The sequence below is a fragment of the Lagenorhynchus albirostris genome, chromosome 1, assembly GCF_949774975.1.
Source record: "Lagenorhynchus albirostris chromosome 1, mLagAlb1.1, whole genome shotgun sequence".
NCBI lineage: Eukaryota > Metazoa > Chordata > Mammalia > Artiodactyla > Delphinidae > Lagenorhynchus > Lagenorhynchus albirostris.
The window spans coordinates 141,779,840-141,803,175 of NC_083095.1; the positions used below are offsets into that span (position 1 = coordinate 141,779,840).

At 38.8% G+C, this 23,336-nt stretch overlaps 1 protein-coding gene across 4 annotated transcripts in view; it reads left to right on the forward strand.

Moving 5' to 3' along the window:
• CERS3 (ceramide synthase 3) overlaps positions 1-19,700 on the forward strand; it is a 122,698-nt gene extending 102,998 nt beyond the window's left edge. For 2 of the 4 annotated variants that reach the window (XM_060155525.1, XM_060155544.1), the window contains exon 12: positions 17,537-19,692. In XM_060155525.1, coding sequence (XP_060011508.1) covers positions 17,537-17,704 — 168 coding nt within the window. In that variant the 3' untranslated portion in view covers positions 17,705-19,692. Of the gene's footprint in view, positions 1-17,536 lie in introns of all 4 variants that reach the window. The other 2 variants (XM_060155535.1, XM_060155552.1) reach the window with 2 other exon arrangements.
• Positions 19,701-23,336: the final 3,636 nt, after the last annotated feature.

Genomic DNA, 23,336 nt, shown 5'->3' on the forward strand with positions numbered 1-23,336 from the left:
CTCTTTCTGTGAAAACTATGCTGCCATCAATGCATCCTAGTTTTGCTTTGAGTTGCTGGTAGTTCACATTAGGTTGTTAATTCATATTGAGCTTGAAATTGATTAAAACCTCTAAGTGTTTTTCACATCAGCCAAGCCACATTTCTGCTCAGGATTGTATGTTGATGATTGTGACTTTTGTGGAAGTTATATTCCTTCTTGTTAAACTTCATTTTGCTTGACCAGCTTATCATTTGAGTCTTTTGTTTAAGAATGGGAGGGCTTCCCTGGTGGCGCAGTGGTTGAGAGTCCGCCTGCCGATGCAGGGGACACGGGTTCGTGCCCCGGTCTGGGAGCATCCCACATGCCGCGGAGCGGCTGGGCCCGTGAGCCATGGCCGCTGAGCCTGCGCATCCGGAGCCTGTGCTCCACAATGGGAGAGGCCACAACAGTGAGAGGCCCGCGTACCGCAAAAAAAAAAAAAAAAAAAGAATGGGAAAGCATGACATTTGGTGATGGATGCCTAAACGTTTCAGAAGACCTTTTGTCTAAAAGGCCTATTAAAGAAATTCAGGATTATTCTATATAATCTAGTTCATGAAAAAGAGTCATTTTTTGGCTTGATATATATTTTAATCAGGAGAGGACTATAATCATATTTAAGACTAATGAAGAATAAGGTATTATTCTGGATCTCACACCCAAAAGATCTCCCAGGATTTCCACTTTTCGTTTCAGTTCAGCTTGTTACATACTGGCTATGTTAACTATAGCTTCACTAGAATGACCTGTAGAGCCTTAAAAATAATACTCACAGCCAGGTTCTAATTCAGACCAATTAAATCAGAATCTATGGGGACTAGACCCAGACACTGGGGTTTTTGACAGTCCTCTTCTTCCCCCAACATAAGTGATTCTACTCTGCCTCTCAGGTTGAGAGCCACTAGATCAAGTGGAGAAACCCAGCTGTGTGTGTGTGTGTGTGTGTGTGTGTGTGTGTGTGTGTGTCCTCTCTGTCCTACTCTGCACAAGTGTCCATGGACATCCCTCTGATTGCTGAGTCTGCTTTCTAAAAAGCAGAGATGGCTGCACTCTTCCCCACATCTGTAGAGTTCGCTGACATGACCTCAGCAAATACACCCATCATGAAAATTTTAACAAGAGCAGTAGACTTCATGTTACATAGGGGTTCTATGCTGAAAAAGCCTTAAAAATAAAAAGTCACACTGTTGAAACAGGCACCAAGCACTCTGAGATTCTTTACTTTCTAGAAAACCAGAATTCTCTAAATAGTACATTTCTCTGGAGAATTAAAGACATGAGTCATTACATAAAGTGAGACATACTGGTAATTTTATATTACCTTTCTGGACTAAAAAGACTCATGACATACAGAGTCAAGGAAGTCAAAATTGTTTGCAATCATGGGATTTTAAAATGTGAAAGACCCTTAGGCACAGAGAGCAGCAATCTAGAGAGGGTCTGTGGCCTAAGCATCCACCTGCTGACTGCAGTGTGGTACCTGACTGTCAGCTGAGGCATCACCAGAGCTGGTGTGACATGCAACCTTTCAGGCCCCACTAGATACTTTCTGAATGAGAATCTGTATTTTATCAAGAAACTTAGGTGATTCATATGCACATTAAAGTTTGAGGAGCACTGGTCTAGAAATTTCATATTACAGATAACTGATAGGAAATGTCCATGTGTAGCCAAGTTTCAAAGAATTAAATTTAATGCAGCTCCTTTGAGTAGAAAAAAAGGGGAAAACTGTTTTTTTCTGTGACCTTGTCAACTTGGATAATAAGAACTAATATGACAAAAAGGAATGTATTTTGACAGTAGTTCAGAAGATTAAACTCTGACTGAATGCACTTTCTTTTTCATACAGTTAAAGCTAAAATTTTCTTTCAAAACAGCATAAAGTGCTTATTATATTGTCCTTTGTTTCATTGCCAACTGTGGATTTAGATGTGGAGCCATTCAAAAAAGCAGTGGGACATTATGAGTCATTCACGACCTCCTGGGCTTTTGACATTACTGTAAAGCCACAGATTCCCGAGCGCAGAGTTTAGTTAAGGCATTTCAAAAGCACAGCTCTGCAATTTTATTGAAACCATGGTTGCAGATGTCATTCCCAGAGTGTATGGAAGTGCTGTGGCAGAGATTATTCGTAATTTTATCCTATTAACATATTTTTTCTCATTGTCAAAGTTTATTTTGTTTGGTAATCCTTGCAATAATTTTTGAGGACTGCAGACCAGGGCCAGCTACTTACTTTCACTAATAGGCAAATCATGATTAATTCATAAAAGTATATATATTCTGGAATCTAAAAATATAAGAAAAATTACACAAAAAATAAAACTAAAAGCATAGACATCATCAGGGCTTGACTTTAAATTTATTGTATTCACTTTTTTTTTGGTAGATATGAAAGTGGTAAGTTGTGTATTAATTGAGTGATGCTGGTTGTGTTACACACATAATCCAGTGTAAGGCGGTGGCTGTGGATGGGAATATGTTCTCATAAGACACGCAGGATAGTGAAGGGTTTTGGTGCCATGTCATATGAGGATAAACTGAAGAAAATAAGAATATTTAGCTTGAAGAGGGGTTAACTTCAGCATTTGAAGGAAGTATACAGACCCCTTTTGGATAAGGAGGCAGATTTTAGCACCATATGAAAAAAGAAGCAGGTAATGAATTACTGGAAATGTACAAGCAGGAGAATGTACATCTTTTGCTCTGGTTGTTAAGAAAGGCATATCAGCATCAAGTAGAAATTAGATTAGATGAGCTTAAAAGTCCCTCCAAACCTGGAGGCCTTTGGGCACCATTCTTTCTTATGTAATTGCCCCTCTACATCTCAAATGCTACCACTCCAATCCAAGCCACTGACATTTCTCTTCTGGTCTATGACCACAGCCTCCTAAGTGCTCCACATTTGACCACCATGGATTCTGTTTCCATACAGCAACAGAGAACACTGTTATATATAAACCAGTTTCCACAGAAAGCAGAAGATTTCTGAGGATAGGCACCTTGTCTTTTTTTGTCACATATATTCCCAATACTTCAAACAGTGCTACACAGCGGTTTCCATTTGGACTTAGAAGTAACTTGGAACTTTTTACCATGACCTATTAAATCTGTAATCTGGTCCATGCTTACTCCCCGACCTCATCTTAGGTCATGCTCCATCTTTCTTACCATGTTTTAGCTGCACTGGCCTTTCTGATCCCTGAGCATGCCATTCATCTCAGGGCCTTTGTACGTACTGTGTCTTCTTCTTGAAATGCCTACCCCATCTTCCCTGACCACTCCTCCTTAACCTTCAGATTACAACCTTTGTGTTCCATTTCCTTAGCAAGGCCTTCCTTCCTTCCCATCCATCTAAGTGAGATCCCCAATTTACATATCATGGTATTCTCTGCTTCCTAACACTTACAAATGGGTGGTTGAATATTGTTATGTGTTTGATACCTTAGGGTTTGGCTCTTTGAATAGAGTACAAGTTATTTGAAGACAGAAACCATTATATCCCCAAAGTCTTACACAATGCACAGGGGCTCAAGAAATATTTTTTGAATCAGTGGTTCTCACCTGGGGTGGTTTTGCTCCCCGCCTTGCCCCCTGGGACATTTGGTAATCTCTGGAGACAATTTTGGTGGTCATAACTGGCATCTAGTGCACAGAGACCAGGAATACTTACTACTAGCCCTTCTACAATGGGCAGAACAGTCCCCACAGAATAAACTGGCTGAGATCCCTGGAATAAATGAGTAAACTCCTCTCTCTTTTGGTTGATTTCACTTTGTGGTTGGTGTTGATCTCAAATTATTCCTTGCTTTCCCACCTGACAGTGTCATCCTATACAGAGAGAAGTTAGGTTTATGCAAGAACAGCCAAACACACTCTTTCTTGAGGAGCCAAGCTCTCCATAATTATCTGTTTAGCATTTCTTCAGGTGTTGGCAGTTTAAAATTACTCAAGTGATAATCACAAATGGTTGCCAGCCATCTCCTTTTGAAATAAGACACCTGCATTTGGAAAGTTCTGATGGATTGAGAGAATGAGACTGTAGCTAATTGTTCAGGTGTAACTGAGAGAAAATTATGACTTTGATGGCACTACACCTTTCTGTTCCTGCATGGCTTTGTACAGTGTGGGTTGAGAAGGACATTGCGGGTGAGGCAGTGTGGACTGTGCCGAACACTCGTTCCTCATTCATTCTAATTCACTTAGTGACCAGTTCTCTCTCCTTACTTTTCACCTCTTTAAGCTCGCTGAATGTTGGGTCTAAGCCAGCAGAGCCATTCATGTCCTGGAGGGAGCCAGTTCTCACCTCCTGCCCTGCACACACACATTTCTCTCCTAGGGGCTGCAAGGCTTCTCATCTTTAGTTCAAGCCTCTGCATTTATGAGGAAGTCTTCTAAGGTTGCTACTTAAGGAAACATTTCATTCAGCTCTGTAGTCACTCTAGGACACTGCTTCCCAGCTTCCTTACCTCAGGCACTGAAGAAATTGATATTTGTACAGCACACTGGGGGAAACTGACAGGACTACCCAAAGCAGGAGACTGGGGCTCTGCTAGTTGCCCCAAGGCCTGAGAGAATCAGTATCTCAGCATATCTTTTAACCCTTTCCTGGCACATCAGTTGGGAAACACTGGTGTAGAAAAGCCCCACTATACTATGGCTGCTCAGCTATAAGCCAGTTATGTATTTCCTTTTGAAAGTTGGCTGGTGGATTGGAGTTGTCTAAAAGCAAATCATATTTCTCTATCCCTCGAGAGAGGCAGGCACGATATTTGTAAATTTTCCTTATTCAAAAATCCTGTCAACAACAGTAGTCTGGCTCCTCTGAGCTGTGGAAGCAGCACTGTCCAGCAGGAGCTGTCTGCAGTGGCCATCGCAAGTCTTGCAAGGCAGTACTGCAGGGCACTGTAGGTCAGCAAGGGTCTTTCAGGACCCAAACCTGTGTGACTGCATCTCAGAGGGCCAGCTGTGCTGCCCAGCTCAGCTGACTGCCGTGCCCTCAGACTCTGAGGTCCTAGGCAGGGACTCACCAACAGAACAGTTCAACTCAGAGTCTGGATGTGACCACAGATATTAGATGTAACTTGAAAACCACTAAGACAGGAGCTCAGGGATCTGTGTTAGAGTCCCTCTGAATGCGATAAGCTGGGAAACAAGATCTCCCATAAAGGGCAGGACTGAAGATGACCTGGCAGTTTTGCCTGGAGCAGCTGTGTGGATGGTAGTGCCATGTGCTGAAATACGAAGGCCAGAGAAGGTGGTGTAAACGGAGCCTCGAATCTGACAAGGCCTTAGGCAGCTGAGAGGAGATGGTCTGAAGCCTGGAAGAAAAGTCCACGCTGGGATACAAATTTGGGATCACCTGCATTCGGATGGGATTTAAGATTCCCATCTTGTGGTATTAGATTCATCCATTCACTTGCTCATCAAATATACACTGAGTGCTTGCTGAGTGCTGGTGACATCACCTAAGAGAAACTAGGGGAGGAAGATGGCACATTCCGGTATATTCCACCCCATCCTTTCTCCCTCCCTCTGCAGAAGGGAAGCTGATGTCCTTCCACCCATGCTTTTATATGCTTATTATGTTTGGATATAGCCACAATTAAAGCATTGATTTTTTGTTTTTAAACTTTACATAAATGGTATTATTTAGTTTATATAATTGTACAACTTGTTTTCTTCACTCATTATGACATTATTCATATTGAGAAATATTACTGTGGACCAGTGTACTTACCTCCTGTATAGTATCCATCACAGAATAGTCCACAGTCTACATATCCTCCTGTTTACATCTTTATATATGTCTCCTGGTGGCACATATGGGAGTTTCTCTATAAGTAGAATTCCTGAGTCAAGTTTACCAGATGCTGCCAAACAATTTGTCAAAGTATGTGGGAGTCTCTCTTGCCCCACATCCTCACCAATTTTCGGTACCATCAGATATTTTAATATTTACCAGTTTGATGAATAAGAGATTTTATCTCATTTAATTTGCATTACTAAGCTTGAGCATTTTGTGTAGTTGATTAGTCAATAGTTGTCTCTTCTGTGAATCATCTGTTTATATTCATTGTCTGCTTTTCTGTCACATTGGATTTTTTTCCTTCTTAATGGTGCATATGAATTCTTTGTTGGATGCTAATATTTGAAACAAACTTTAACATTTTGTTGTTAATACACATTTTTCTGGGCTATATATTCAATACTTAATCTTCTGTCTTTCCATGGTTATTTCCTAAGTGTTGCTTACATAAATCCTAATGATTTTTTTTCAAAATGGTTTTGTATATCTTTGCCCAGTTAAAGTTGTGGAATTTGCAGGCTGTTGAATCTAAAGCTGCGTCTAAAGGATGCAAAATGTGTAGAAAATACACTAATTTTAATGGTTTTAATCCCCAAAGCAAAGTACATTCATGAAATCAAATCATTTTCTACATCACAAGTTGGTGATTACCACAGAGCCTTTTACATTTATTTTAAATTTACTTTTAGGTAATATAGAGAATATGAAAGAAATCCATGCATTTTTATCAAGAGCCACATAGCGTAATCTGAGCTCTTCTCCACCAAGCTGAGTCAGTGAGCTGAGTGGGTTCAAGTCCTGTAGTTTTTATCTCTTCTGGAAAATGAATCTGCCCGACCAGATACTCTCCAGAGTCCATCTATCCCTAAAACTTACTTTTTCTCCTAGAAGCTCATTTTTTAAAGCCTGTAAGCCTTAGCAAAGTGAAATAATTTCTTAAGGAAATTAGGTACATTGATAGCAGCAAGTGTAATGAAAATAAAAACCATCAGTGGAAAGTACAATATATTTCATACCGGTGAGTTGGGACAGTTTAAAAAGCAACCTTTGAGTCCGGTTCTGAAATTCAAGAGAAGAGGCATTCTATGTATACAGACCAGTCACAAAAATTGGGAACCATGCATAAGCCGGTTTTAGGGCATGTTTTCGATACTGCTTTGACTTGCACTCATGACTGCAGGGAGCCGGGACAGTGGTCTTGGTCCTGTACTCTGTGTCTGAGAGATTTGACACCAGCCAAAGTGAATTACTGTGTGATATTACAGGTTCAAGCATTTTTTCACAAGCCCCCCACCAAAAAAAAAGGGTCAATAGGAGAAGTTGGAAGTGTGTCCATTGCTTTAAGATACTCCCGTGCTTGGGTGAATGAGTCTTTGAATGTGGTTCGGTTAAGCTCTGTACCCCTGCTCCTGGAACATGCCCTTCAAAGGGGAATGTTGGCTTCAACCAACTTTAATCTGGAGAAGATCATTTTGGTCCCAGATTCAGGGTTTCTGTTTCTCCTAGCATATGGGATGCTTTCAGACTGATTGCTCACCTTCCTTCATAGTGACTGTGACTTCAACCCCATCCTCTGAATGCGTGTCTTCTCTGCCCTCCTGGAGTGCCAGGCTGATGACATTTGCCAATACTGGTGCCATTAGTGATGTGGGGGTTCCAAAGCCCTTGTTAAGACCTGTTACAAGGTCTCTCTTCCATAAGTAACTTGTTCTTCATTCCCTTCACCATCATTTTGTGTAACTGAAGGGAGTTGCTGGGGAGAGGAAGGAGGTACTTTTAAAAGACATTGCAGAAATTATATTCATGCATTTCCATTTGTGGAATGAATAATATTGCCAATAATGTATTCTAGAGGGCCCAGGTCATTTCTGGAAAATGTCCAGTTGAATATTAGATATCTTTTCTAATTCCATAAAGAAAGTTATCTAAAGTTATCAGAATAGTAATATGCTGTCTGTAATGGCACTGCTAACCCTTCACCAAGGGCAGCTGGCGGGCAGGTAACAGGAAGCATGTGTGCTGTGATATGCTTGGCATGTGTGAGAACTGTGCATCTGGTGGCTGCAGCCCTTGGCTCCCTTCACTCTTCGAAGAAGGGTTTAGATCCTTCTTTTTTGCATGGATTTTCTTGGGCCCTTAATGACTTTTGGGAGGGTTCAGGGCCAACAAGTTGCATGAGACCAGTTCTACAAGCCCAGGGACAACTAAGAAGTAGGAAAGTAAGGGGCGCTGGTGTGCAGAGAAAAAGCAAAGGGAAGGACAATACAAGAAAAGAAGCTGGCTGATTCCAAGGGAGAGACTCACTGCTGCTGGTGCAAGCAGAGTCTTGGCATCCCATCAAAGCAGACAGGTAGAGTTCTAGAAAACACTGTGGCTTGACCTTTAGCAGGTGTTTAGATTTTGTTCCCCTAGAGCAAGGTTGACTTGTTTTTGATTTCTATTAAGTATTGTAATTACTGGAAAAGATTTACCATTGTGAAAAGGTACTTTGCAGAATACGGATTGTGATTTATATCTTAAACTTTTCTGATTTCAGCTGATTAGCAAAGCCTCATTTTTTCTAGCACACCTTAGCCAGTGTTTTTCAAACTGTAGGTTGCAGATCATTAATAGGTTGCCAAATCAGTTTTGTACATCATTTTTAAAATGGAATAGAATAGAATAAAGCATGCCAGTGTTTGTCTCACCCCCTGGGTGCCCTGTCTCTCCAAATATTCCAGCAGGGGTTTGTAGAGCACTGTTTTGAGGTGTCTAAGTTTTGATAGGGTTTTCACCCTGTCTGCCTCTTGTAGCTGTGTGGCCTTGAAAAAGTTACTTAACCCCTCTAAGCCTCATTTTCCTCTCCTTTAAAGTAAATAGAATAGGTCCTATGTCCTAGGGTTGCTGTGAGGAGGAAACGGTATTGTTCATACTAATTGCTTAGTTCAGTGCCTGGCACGTGGACATTTATAGCGTGGATAGTGCCTTCATTTATAATTGCCAAATCTTGGAAGCAACCAAGGTGTCCTCCAATAGGTCAGTAGATGCATACTTCTGGTACGCACATCCGAACAATAGAATATTCTTCAGCAATAAAAAGAAATGAGGGGCTTCCCTGGTGGCACAGTGGTTGACAGTCCGCCTGCCGATGCAGGGGACACGGGTTCATGCCCCGGTCTGGGAAGATCCCACATGCCACGGAGCGGCTGGGCGCATGAGCCATGGCCGCTGAGCCCGCGCATCCGGAGCCTGTGCTCCACAACAGGAGAGGCCACAACAGTGAGAGGCCCGCGTACAGCAAAAAAAAAAAAAAAAAAAAAAAAAAATAGAAATGAGCTATTAAGCCATGAAAAACCATGGAGGAACCCTACATGCTTATTACTAAGTGAAAGAAGCTAATCTTCAAAGTTAAATACTATATGATTCCAACTACAAGACATTCTGGAAAAGACAAAACTATGGTGACAATAAAAAGGTCAGTGAATGCCAGGGCTTGGGAGGGAGGGAGGGATGAACAGGAAGAGCACAGAGGATTTTTAGGACAGTGGAATAAAAGCCCCTTAAGGGTGTCATTGCTGTTATTGTTATATTACAGATAGCATATACAAGATGAAATTGAATATAATATGGGGTTTTATTAATATTTTTGAATACCGTTCAATTTCCAATTTGCATTATTCAAGTTTTTTTTAACATCTTTATTGGGGTACAATTGCTTTACAATGGTGTATTCAAGTTTTTATAGTGTGCAACCACCTATACATCTATCTAACAAACTCTTACTACCAGGAAATCCTTTCTGAGCTTGATTCATCATCAAGGGCAGTGGTTCTCCAACCTGTTGGACCCACACCCTCTTCACTAGCCTGAAATTAAATTCCTAGGTAATATCACTCACCTAAAAGCATAATTTCAAAAAGCAATATAATGCCACAACGTAATAAAAAAGAAATAAGATGAAAAACATTTCTGATAAAATATGCATTTCGTGTGTAACGTGTACATGACTGCCCTAGAGAATGTAATGAAGTTGGCAGATGCTGTGCTTGCTTATATGGAGACTCAGCATGAGTGGGGCAGCTGCAAGTGCAGACTGACACAGCCTCAAATGCCACTGGTAGGGTTGCCATCAGTGACATGGCTTTCTGAAATTGTGAAGTTCTGAACAAAATGAAGTATAATCTTCCTTGGATTTATGTACATAGTTGCAGTCCTGAAAAGTTGAGAATATATTAAAACCATGCAAGAATTCCTGTGCTTGAATGTAAATGGAATTAGATTCTAGGCTTGGATAATTACAAATGCAGGTCTGGCAGGACATTAGGGTGTCATGCACATTGTAGGGTATGCGGCATCCCTAGCCAATGCTCATTAAAAGTCAGTAGTGCTCCCCAACCTTTATGACTGTGAGGATGTCATACATTTCTAAAAGCCTGAATATGGTCCAGGCCCTCTTCTCAGAGGTGAGGGTGCTGGAGGATGTGGCTTCAAGCTATGGGGAGCATCCTCCAGGATGAATTTATTTCTCAGCTAAAGCAGCTATTCAAGTCCTGGAGAAAGGGGTGGGAAGACGCTAGTATGCCTTTCTGGGGAGAAATTAGTTTCTTTGTTTTGATTCAGATTTCCCCTTGTTCCCTACAAAAAACTTTTGAGGAAAGAAAAGGAGAGCCAAGAGGCACCATCCATGAAAGCAAACGTCAGCCAAGCATGGCCCTTCCCTCAAAGACTCCGTCTGCAGGGGGAGCATTCTGATCCTGGCTCCCAGCAAATCATGGAGAGGCTGCGTTTCTCTGTTGCATCTTAACTGATGAGATGCCAAGTTTATTCCTCAGTGTTTACAGTGAGCCTTGTTTATTTTGGGACCCTTTCTGTGTTGTTGTGAAAAGAGCAAAACATACAGAAAAGAGCCTATGAAGTTATATTTCTGTGATTAAGACAGCAGAATGTGTGTACGTTGTTGTTGATGTTGTTGTTTAAGCTGTGTTTGCATGAAGCTTGTATGCAAGGAAGTATTTGGTTACATATACCCCAAGAATCTCCAGAGGTGGTCAGTTTTAGTCTTCAGGTCACAAAAAGGGAAAACACTTATGGTTATGGATATCATCTTGAAAAATGATGCGTGAGGAAACAGCCTCCACCTTCCATAGTTTTTTTCTTTTCTAGGCTGGGTTTAATAGAGATGTTTCTGAACTGGCTTAGAGGGTCAGGGGTCAGATCCAACACTGGCCTTGCAGAGAGCTTGAGTTCTTGGTATTGTTTTAATAGTTCATACCATCATTATCTTTTGCAATGAAGTCTGATCTGCAGCAATTCCATCTGCATTCATTGGGACAGTGTTATTCTTCTAGGAGTTTTCCTCACAAAATTCCTTTCAGAACACTGTAAAGAAGAGGAGAAACATATTACTCTTAATTAAGAACTGTCCTTGAAGGAATTCCTGCATAAAGAAAATAGGAAACATCCTATTCCCAACAATAAAAATATCCTGACAACCAAAATGCCCGCATGAGCAATACTTTACTTAGCAGATGTTTATTGGGAAAACTATAGTGTTTGCGTTCTAAAAAGAAATACATTTAAGTTTTATTTTTAAACTTATCATCAGTGAAATTTATTTTTTCCTGTTGGTGTATAGTTCTGTGAATTTTAACACAAGTGTAGATTTGTGTAGCCATCACTATAATCTGGATACAGAATAATTCTGTCACCCCAATAACTCCTCCCTCCACCCCAGCTCTTGGCAGCCACTTATCTGTTCACCATCCCTACAGTTTAGTCTTTTTAAGAATGCCATGAAAACTACATCAGTATGTCTTTTGGTAGGTATAATTGTTTTACAATGTTGTGTTCGTTTTTTTTGGGGGGGGGTAATAGTTGTTTTACAGTGTTGTGTTAGTTTCTACTGTATAGTGAAGTGATGCAGAGTTCCCCGTGTTATACAACAGGTTCTCTTTAGTTATCTATTTTATACATATTAGTGTATATATGTCAGTCTCAGTCTCCCAATTCATCTCACCTCCCTTTCTGACCGGTGTGAGGTGAACCTCATTGTAGGTTTGATTTGCATTTCTCTAATAATTAGTGATGTTGAGAATCTTTTCATGTGCCTCTTGGCCATCTGTATGTCTTCTCTGGAGAAATGTCTATTTAGGTCTTCCACCCATTTTTGGATTGGGTTGGTTTTTGGGTTTTGGTTTTATTTTTGATATTGAGCTGAATGAGCTGTTTGTATATTTTGGAGATTAATCCTTTGTCCATTGATTCATTTGCAAAAATTTTCTCCCATTCTGAGGGTTGTTTTTCAACTTGTTTATGGTTTCCTTTGCTGTGCAAAAGCTTTTAGGATTCATTAGGTCCCATTTGTTTATTTTTGTTTTTATTTCTATTACTCTACAAGATGGGTCAAAAAAGATCTTGGGGCTTCCCTGGTGGCGCAGTGGTTGAGAGGCCGCCTGCCGATGCAGGGGACACGGGTTTGTGCCCCGGTCTGGGAAGACCCCACATGCCGCAGAGCGGCTGGGCCCGTGAGCCATGGCCGCTGAGCCTGCGCGTCCGGAGCCTGTGCTCCGCAACGGGAGAGGCCACAACAGTGAGAGGCCCGTGTAACGCAAAAAAAAAAAAAAGATCTTGCTGTGATTTATGTCATAGAGTGTTCTTCCTATGTTTTCCTCTAAGAGTTTTATAGTGTCTGGTCTTACATTTAGGTCTTTAATCCATTTGGAGTTTAGTTTTGTGTATGGTGTTAGGGAGTGTTCTAATTTAAGTCTTTTACATGTAGCTGTCCAGTTTGCCCAGCACCACTTATTGAAGAGACTGTCTTTTCTCCATTGTATATCCTTGCCTCCTTTGTCATAGATTAGTTGACCATAGGTGCGTGGGTTTACCTCTGGGCTGTCTGTCCTGTTCCATTGATCTATATTTCTGTTTTTGTGCCAGTACCATACTGTCTTGATTACTGTAGCCCTGTAGTACAGTCTGAAGTCAGGGAGCCTGATTCCTCCAGCCCCATTTTTTTTTTTTTTTCTCAAGATTGCTTAGGCTATTCAGGGTCTCTTTTGTCTTCATACAGATTTTAAGATTTTTTTGTTCTAGTTCTGTGAAAAATGTCATTGGTAATTTGATAGGGATTGCACTGAATCTGTAGATTTCTTTGGGTAGTATAGTCATTTTCACAATATTGATTCTTCCAACCCAAAAACATGGTATATCTCTCCATCTGTTTGTGTCATCTTTGATTTATTTCATCAGTTTCTTATAGTTTTCTGAGTACAGGTCTTTTATCTCCTTAAGTAGGTTTATTCCTAGTTATTTTATTCTTTTTGTTGCAATGGTGAATGGGATTATTTCCTTAATTTCTCTTTCTTACCTTTTGTTGTTAGTGTATAGTAATGCAAGAGATTTCTGTGCATTAATTTTGTATCCTGCAACTTTACCAAATTCATTGATTAGCTCTGGTAGTTTTCTGGTGGCATCTTGAGGTTTTTCTATGTAGAGTATCATGTCATCTGTAAACATGATGGTTTTACTTCTTTTCCAATTTGTATTGTTTTATTTCTTTTTCTTCTCTGATTGCCATGGCTAGGACTTCCAATACTATGTTGAATAATAGTGGTGAGAGCAGACATCCTTGTCTTGTTCCTGATCTTAGAGGAAATGCTTTCAGTTTTTCACCATTGAGAATGATGTTTGCTGTGGGTTTGTCATATATGGCCTTTATTATGTTGAGGTAGGTTCCCTCTATGCCCACTTTCTGGAGAGTTTTTATTATAAATGGGTGTTGAATTTTGTCAAAAGCTTTTTCTGCATTTATTGAGACAATCATATGGTTTTTATTCTTCAGTTTGTTAATATGGTGTATCACATTGATTGATCTGTGTATATTGAAGATTCCTTGCATCCCTGGGGTAAATCCCACTTGATCATGGTGTATGATCCTTTTAATATGTTGTTGGATTCTGTTTGCTAGTATTTTGTTGAGGATTTTTGCATATATATTCATCAGTGATATTGGTCTGTAATTTTATTTTTTTGTGATATCTTTGTCTGGTTTTCACATCCAGGTGATGGTGGCCTCATAGTATGAGTCTGGGAGTGTTCCTTCCTCTGCATTTTTTGGAATAGTTTGAGAAGGATGGTGTTAGATCTTCTCTAAATGTTTGATAGAATTCACCTGTGAAGCCATCTGGTCTTGGACTTTTGTTTGTTGGGAGGGTAGGTAACCTTTTGAAACAAACTTTTTTCACTTAACATAATGCTTTTGAGATTCATCCAAATTCTTATAAATGTCAGTAGTTTGTACCTATTTATTGGTAAGTAGTATTCCATTGTATGGATGTACCATTCATTTACTTCTTGAAGAACATTTGGGTTGCTTACAATTTTGGGCAATTATGAATAGAGCTTTTATAAACATTTTTGTGTGTGTGAATATAAATTTTCATTTCTCTAGTGTAGATACTCAGGGGTAGGAATGCTGAGACATACAGTATATGTATGTTTGCCTTTATAAGTAAAACTGTTTCCAAAGTGTCTATACCATTTTGCATTTCCATCAGCAGTGTATAAGAATTCCTTCCAGTTACTCTTCATCCTTGGTATTCTCAGGATTTTTAAGCTATTTTTAGATATTTAAGCTATTTTTTAGCTATTCTTATGATAGTTTTATCTAATCATGATTTTAATTTGCATTTTCCTAATGGCTAACGATGTTGAATATCTTTTCATCTGTTTATTTGACATCCTATATCCTCCTAGAAGTGTGTATTTTTAAATATTTTCCCATTTTTTAAATGTTTTTTCTTATTGTTGAGTTTTGAGAATTCTTTATTATCCATACTAGTTGGATATGGGATTTGTAATTACTATCTCCCAGTTTGTAACCTGTCTTTGTATTCTCTAAATAGTATCTTTCTTTTTTTTTTTTAAATAGTACCTTTCATAGAGCAAAAGTTTTTAATTTTGATGCAGTACAGTTTATCATTTTTTTATGGAGTATGCTTTTTGTGTCTTGTCTAAGAACTCGTTATGCAACCCAAGGTCATAGGTTTTCTTCTAAAAGTTTTATAGTTTTATATTTTGCATTTAGATCTACAATTCATTTTGTGTTAACATATGTGTAAGGTTAAATTTTACTTTTTTGCCTATGGATTTCTCCTTGCTCCAGCACCATTTGTTGAAAAGACTATCCTTTCTCCATTAAATTGCTTTTGCACCTTTGTCAAAACTCAATTGGCAGTATTTGTATGGGTGTATTTCTAGATTCTCTATTCTGTTCCATTGATCTATTTGTTTACCCCTTTGCTAATACCATCCAGTCTTGATTACTATAACTTTATAGTAAAGTCTTAAAATTGGATAGTTCGAGTTTTCCAATTTTATTCTTCTTTTGCATAATTGCTTTAGCTATTCTAGTTCCTTTGCCTCTCCATATAGAATTTAGAATCAGCTTGTCTATATCTATAAGAAATCTTGCTAAGATTTTAATGGTATTATGTGGAATCTGTAGATCAATATGGGGGTAATCAACATTTTTACTGTATTGAAACTTCCAAGCCATGAACATAGTATGTCTCTTTAGTTATTTAGATTTTTGATTTCTTTCTTCAGAGTTTTGTAGGTTTTACATGCAGATACTATACATGCTTTGTTACATTTGTACCTAAGTGTTTTATTTTTTGAAACTATTGTAAATGTTACTGACTTTTAAATTTCTGTTTTAGTTGGACATTGCTAGTCATGTTAGTTTACTATGGCTGCCATAACAAATTACTACAAACTTGGTGGCTTAAAAAAACAGAAATTTACTCTTTTACAGTTCTGGAGGTCAGAAGTCTACAATCAGTTTTGAGCAGAAATCAAAGTGTGGCAGATCTGTGTTCCCTTCACACACAGCAGGGAATCTGTTCTTTGCCTCTTCCAACTTCTGGTGGCTGCCAGCATTCCTTGGCTTGTAGCTACATCACTTCAATCTCTACCTCTTCTTCATATTGCCTTTCCTCTGTGTTGAATCCCCTCTGCCTCTCTTATAAAGACACATGTGATGGCATTGAGTGGCCACCTGGATAGTCCATGATAATCTCTCATCTCAAAATCCTTAATTTAATTAATAATATCTGCAAAAAAACTTTACCATGTAAGGTAACATTCACAGATTCCAGAAATTAGGACCTAATATTTTTGAGGACATTTTTTAGCCTACTACATTAGTGTCTAGAAATCAAGATTGTGTGTGTGTGTGTGTGTGTGTGTGTGTGTGTGTGTGAGAGAGAGAGAGAGAGAGAGAGAGAGAGAAAGAAAAAGACAGAGAGACAGAGACAAAGAGAGAGAGAAAGAGATTTTATGTGTTGACCTTTTATCCTGCAGCCTTAGTACTAAACTCACATATTAATTCTAGGAGTTTTTTGGTTGATTCTTTGGTATTTTGTACATAAATAATAGAGACACTTTTATTTCTTTCTTCCCAATTTGTATGAATTTTATTTCTTTTTCTTGCCTTATTTCATTGACTAGGATTTCCAGTACAATGTGAATAGGAATGGTGAAAGTGAACATCCTTGCCTTATTCCTATTCTTAGGGGGAAAGCATTCAGTTATTCACCATTAAGTATGATGTTAGCTTCTATTCCTTCTTTGTAGAGAAGTTTTACAATTTTTTTTTATCATGAATGGATGTTGAATTTTGTCATATGATTTTTCTGCATCAATTGATATAATCATATTTTCCCTTCTTTAGGTTATTAATATGATGGATTACATTCATTGATTTCCAAATATTGAACCAGCTTTGCATTACTGGGACAAACTCCACTTTATCATAGTATAATTTTTTATACATTCCTGGTTTTGATTTGGAATATTTTATTAAGGATTTTAATGTCTATGTTCATTAAAGATATTGCTCTGTAGCTGTATTTTCTTATACTGTCTGTCTGGTTTTTGTATCAGGGTAATTCTGGCCTCATAAAATAAATTGGGATGTGATCCCTCCTCTTTTTTCTAGAAGAGATTGTGGAAATTTGGTGTTATTTCTTCTTTATACATTTCATGGAATTTGCCAGTGAAACCATTTGTGCCTGATATTCTTTTTCAGAAGATTTTAAACTACATATTTAATTTTTTTTCATATTTTTAAGACTACTCAGGTTATCTCTGTTTCAATTTCATTGATTTCTCATCTCTGTTATTTCCTTCCTTTTGCTCATTTTGGGCTTATTTTGCTTTTCTTTTTTTTTTTTTTTCCTAGTTTCGTAAGTTGGAAGCTCATATTATTACAGACTTTTCTTCTTTTCTAATATAAACATTTAATGGTATACATTTCCTTTTAAACACTGTTTTAACTACAATGAAGAAAATGTGATGTGTTTTAATCTTAATTCAAAATGTTTTCTAGTATCCCTTGAGACTTACTCTTTTGATCCACTGATTATTTATAAGGGTGTTGATTAATTTCCAAGTGTTCTGAAATTTTCCCATTATTTTTTTATATTGATTTCTAGCTTAATTCCATTAGGACCTGAAACATATTTTGCATAATTTTGATTCTTTAAGTTTGTTAAGGTTTATTTTATGATCCATGATATGTTCTATGTTGGTGAATGTTTGGTTGTTTGAATATTGTGTTTTCTCTGAAGGGAGCCATATCTCTAAACTGAGCCCATTTGTTTGCTTATTCACTCAAGAGTCTTTCTGGAAGGTTGTCACTCACAGCCCATTGTTTCTTTTGTCTAGAATATCCAGGACGTGAGAAGTGATGATGAGGATGAGTATGAAGAGGAAGAGGTTGAGGAAGAAAAGGAGGAGAAGGAAGAAGCCACCGAAGGCAAAGAGACAGACGGTTTGAAGAATGGCCTTGGGGCCAACAGGCACCTCATTCCCAATGGTCAGCATGGCTGTTAGCTTGAAGCCCGCATAGCTCCTGGCGCACAGTGCGCTGCAAGGGCTGCTGGGAGCCGGAAGTGCTCCCTCCTCCATTGCTGTAGCCTCAGGACCCACAGGGACCACAGATTTTGCCCTTCCCTCTTTCTAACCAGCACCTTCCCCCCCAACCAAGATGTATTTAACAAAATGTTAATTTGTGTTAAAATGTTTAATATAAGCATCCCCATGGATTTTACTGGAGTTAGGACTCAGATTTCAAAGATTTCTCCTGAGAACCCTTCCACTTCTAATTGTTCCATTCATGAATTTAGACGTTTGGAGCCCACTTTGTTGTAGGCCTTCCCCTTCCCACCTTGCCTGTCCTCAGGATACTTTGGGAAGTGCTAAGTCAACCCACTTTTTCCAGGTGCGTTTAGCCACAGAGAGCAGCTCATTTCCCAAAAATGAGCTAGAAGTGGCAATGGAATGGTGGTGGCAGGACCAAACCAGGGGGCCAAGCTTCCAGGGCTCACGGATCCCTTTCTGCCATGGGCAGTGTTTAAACCTTCCATGCCGTGTGCTTCGTCTCTCCGATGGGAATAACCAGACCTGCCCTGCCCCCTCACAGGGTTGGAATAAGGATCAAATGAGATAATAATGGAAGTGAGAGTGCATACTGTAGGCTATGGTGTTGCTGTTACCTGACCCTCTTTTCACTGTGATCACAGTCCCGTTTGGGAGAGAAGCCTGGTGAAACTTGGCACTGAACAGGCCTGAACAAAAGGCACAGTCTTGAAGAATTCCTTTTAAATGTGTCTGGAAATACCTAAACATGCAAGTACCCAGAAAGCTGTTTCCAGTTTATCTGGTAACTATTTATTTGTTAGCTTCCCAAAGGTAATTCTCAAATCCCCCAGGTTCTCATCCCTCAGGTTCCATGGCCAAGGGGAGGGAGTTTGGGCCCCATTCCTTCTTGTCCTTTGCTGATTTCTCACTTATTTCCTCTCTGAAAGGGACGCTTCCCTGCTGTGGCCCTGAACCCCTCCTTCAGGCCAGCAGAGCTACCCAGCAGGCCATTGGGTCTACCTGGGGGCCTCTCTGGGGGCACTGGACCCAAGTCAGGTTGTTCCCCTAGCCACTATCACCCAGGAAGCCCAGTTTCTGGGGCATGTGTTTGAGCTCCTGATCAAAGGAGGTCTTGGAAAAACAAAGAGACTCTGTACTTTAAATCCCTGCTCTCCAACCCAATCAGAGTGCACTACAGTAAAGCAGAACAAAACAAAGGGCTGGAAAACACCCCTGAGAATGTCCAAGGACAGGTGCTTGAGTCAGTGTCAGCCCCTGGGGCTGCCTTACCTCTCTGGGAGGACAGGTAGGGGCTGGAGGGTCAGTAGCCACCTCTCGACCCCCACAGGGATACATCTCGAGGCCAGCGTGCAGGGCAGACCTCAGAGACTTTCTCAGGTTACTGACTGAGGAGAGGCAGAGCCTTGTAGAGGAAGAGCCTGAGCAAAATGTGCAACTTTTCCCCACCCAATCTCTCATATTTTGGGGTCACATTTTGCATCTTCACCCTGTTTTGCTCAGGGCCCGTATTATAAAGCCAAGTAAGTGGAAGCTAAGACTGTGGGGACTAGTAAAACCCACACAGACTCTACCAATGGGGGCTGCAGCCTCTGGAGCACAAAGGACACTGTATACAGTAAAGGTGTCTGCTTTTTTTTTTTTTTCAGTAAAAAGATGTTTTTAAAAGCTTCAGGCTAAACAAAAACAAAAAACTTCAAAATTCTTTCCCAACAAAATTTCTTTTTGAAGAATTGTTAGAACAACAGAAAAACATGTGTCAGGTTTCTCTGCATAATATTTGCATTTATGAGTACAATAACATTATATGTGTAATGTATATTATAAATCTCAAATGCCTCCAGTCACTTTAGGGCGTAGCTGTTGAATTATTATCAATATTTATATTATTTTTTTTTTGGTGAAAGATCACACTAAGATATTATTTTTATGTTCCAGTTAACAGTTTTTTCCTTGATTTATTTTGGTCTTGTCTCTGTACCAAATAACTTCTTGCTTTAGGTAAAAAAAGTGTTTAGTTGTTGCTCTATCCTCCAGTTCTTTCTTTTTTTTTCTTATTTGAACATTGAAGGTAAAATTGATATGCCAATTTCAACTATCTGTGATACAGCTGGAAGCACTAAACTATCTCTTAAGAGGTAGAGATGCATATTTTGTAACATTTTTAGGGCTTTTGTGGTTAATTTTAAGGGTAACCTGTCTTTCTACAGGAAACAAGAGCTCACAGTATATACCAGATGACTTTATAAAAATGTAGTCCACCATGCCGCCAGTATTATTGTAATGGTAATGACTTACAATAAAACAGAGACAGAGCCCAGCATGTGTGGTGATTGAGTAGATTCAGCACACACATTGTTTGGCTTCTTAGAGATCATTACTAGTCCTATTGAGTGGCGGAAACAAAGATTTGCCAGTCCTCTAGAAACACCCTGCAGGGAATCGGGGAGCAGTGGAGAACAGAGCCAAGTTAGGACATTAGGGCTGCTGGCCTTGGGGTACCAGACACCAGAGAGGAGAGGTAACAGGTCAGGCCTGACTGGGCTGAGTATCTTGGCTGTGCACAGTGTAGACAGACAGATGCTTGTGGGCTGGAGACTAACCTGGGCCACAGCACCTGAGCCCTGTAGCAGGCCCTGTAGAAGTGCTAAGTGCATGGTCCTAAAGATATTTTCTCAGCCCCCTTTTATATACCTACCTTTCAAAGGTGGAGGAGGAAATAGGGTCTATTGATGGTTCAACTGGCTGTCCATCAGAATTACCTATTGAGCTTAAAACACACCTTGCCTGTTGCCTGCTCCATATTTAGATTAAGTACTTCTGGAATAAGAAAAAGGAATTTGCATTTTAACCAAGTCCATGTGCTTCTGAAGAGCAGTCAGGACTCTGTGTGACCCCACTTGGTTTTATTCCTACTAGCAGTTTTATATGCTAATAAATGAGAATATACAATGATACAGAATATTTACTCCAAAATAAATTCAAATAAAATAATGGAGAAAAGGAAACATGAGAGCAGTCAAGACAAATAGAAAACATTGTAAGAGTTTTACACTGGTTAGTACAATGGCAGTACTAATTACCAAATCCAAATTTATAGGTAATTACATCCAGTGTAAGAACAGAGTACCAGATCAGATTTTTTAATACTCCAACTATAGGCTACTTACAAGAGATATGCTATAAATATATGCAGAAAGAAATGTTGAAAGTAAAAGGAGGGATAAAGGTATACCATGCAAACTCTATCCCCAAAAAGCTGACATAGCTATTCTAATATCAGACAAAGGCAAGAAGAGCTAGTGGGTATTAAGAGGAATGTTTCATAACAGTGAAAGGGATCAGTCCACCAGGAAAATATTTAAAAATTAAATCTGTATACACTGAATAATATGCCTTTAAAATATATAAAGAAAAATTTTACAGAATTAAAAGGAGTAACAAAGTCATAATTGTGTTTGGGTGGTTTTAACACACCTTTCAGTATCTGATAGAAACAGCCAACCAAAAAGCAATAAGAATACAGAAGATTTGAACAATGAAATGAACAAAATTGGTCCAGATGACATATGTAGAGAGAGCACTGTACCCAACAAATGCAGGCACACATTCTTTTCAGGTGCATGTGAACATTTACCCAAACTGACCACATGATAGGCCTTAAAACAAATCCTAAAACATTTCAAAGGTTTTAAATCTTATAGAGTATGATCACTGATCACAGTGAAATTAGACAAGAAAAATCACCTATTTTTTTTAAATCACCTATTTTTAAGTTAAGTAATGCACTTCTAAATGTAGCAAAGAAGCAATCACAATGGAAATAAAACATTTTAAAATGAATTATAATAAAAAATAATGAAAAGTATGTAGGATTCAACTAGTGACAAATTTAGAAGAAATTTTATAATATTAAAAGCTTTTAGGGGCTTCCCTGGTGGCGCAGTGGTTGAGAATCCACCTGCCAATGCAGAGGACACGGGTTCGAGCCCTGGTCTGGGAAGATCCCACATGCTGCGGAGCAACTGGGCCCGTGAGCCACAACTACTGAGCCTGCGCGTCTGGAGCCTGTGCTCCACAACAAGAGAGGCCGCGACAGTGAGAGGCCTGCACACCGCGATGAAGAGTGGGCCCCCACTCGCCACAACTAGAGAAAGCCCTCGCACAGAAACGAAGACCCAACACAGCCAAAAAATAAATAAATAAATGTCTCAAAAAAAGTAAAAAGGGAAATTAATAAAATAGAAAACAAACATATAATAGAGAATATCACAAAACCAAAAGTTGGTTCTTTAAAAGAAAACAATTCATAAAGCAAGACTGATCAAGAAAGACACAAATAACTAATAGTAGGAATGAAAAGGATCTGTCACTATAGATCAAACAAAGAACAAATAATAGGAGAATATCATGAGCAACTTTATGTCAATAGATTTGAAGATGTAAATAAAATGTGTAAGTTCCTAGAAAACTACAGCTTGTCAAAATGGGCACAAGAAGAAACAGATATCTAAATAGCCTTCTATACAAAACAATTAAATCTGATATTTTAAAATATGTCCCCCCTTAAAAAAATCTTTAGGCCCAGATGGCTTATACAGTAAATTCTTCCAATATTTAAGGAAGAATTAACAGAAGTATTACACAAACTTTTCCAGAGAAAAAAGGAAGGAACACTTCACATTTGTTTTACAAGGCTAGCATAATCTTGATACTAAAATCTGACAAGAGTATTAGGAGAAAAAGACCCAACAAGTATAGGCTAAGTCATTCATAAACATAGGTGCAAATTTTCTAAACAAAAGCAAACTGAATTCAGCAATATGTAAAGAAGACAGTGCATAGCAAACAAGTTGAGTTTATTTCAGCGGCATGTTGTTGATTTACTATTTCAAAATCAATGTTATTAACCATTTTAAGAGAATAAAGGAAAACCCAAATCTTCAAAAGCCTTATATAAAATTCAACCTCCATTCATTAAAAAAAAAAAAAAAACCTCACAGAAAAGTAGGAAGGAATTTCCTTTATCTGATAATAGCATCTTCAAAAAGTGTAAAGCCAATATCATCTAATGCTATAATGGTGAGATATTGAGTTTTATCCCCTGGGATTATCACTGAGACAAAAATGTCCACTATCTTCAAGGAGGCCCATCATCCTGAATATATTCAACATTGTATTTTTCATCCCAGCCAGTATAATATTTAATAAATAAATAAATATTACAAAGCTCAAAAGGAAATAATTGTTACTACAAATGTAAATGCAAAAAATCCCCACACATTGTATGTGTGTGTAAATTTATACAGAAATGCCAAGGATTAAGACTGGCTAATACAATTATCTGTAAAGGAACATATTAATGAATCAGATTAGATAATAAAGAACTTCTGTTTCTCAAAAGACACCATTAAGAGAGTGAAAAGGCAAGTCATGGAGTTGGAGAAAATAATTGGCAACACTTATAACTGACAAAGGGCTTGTTATCCAGTATATATAAAGAGGTCCTACTCATCCCCCCAAAAATATACAACCCAATAAAAAAAAATGAACAGGCACTTAACCAACACTTTACAAAACACCATAT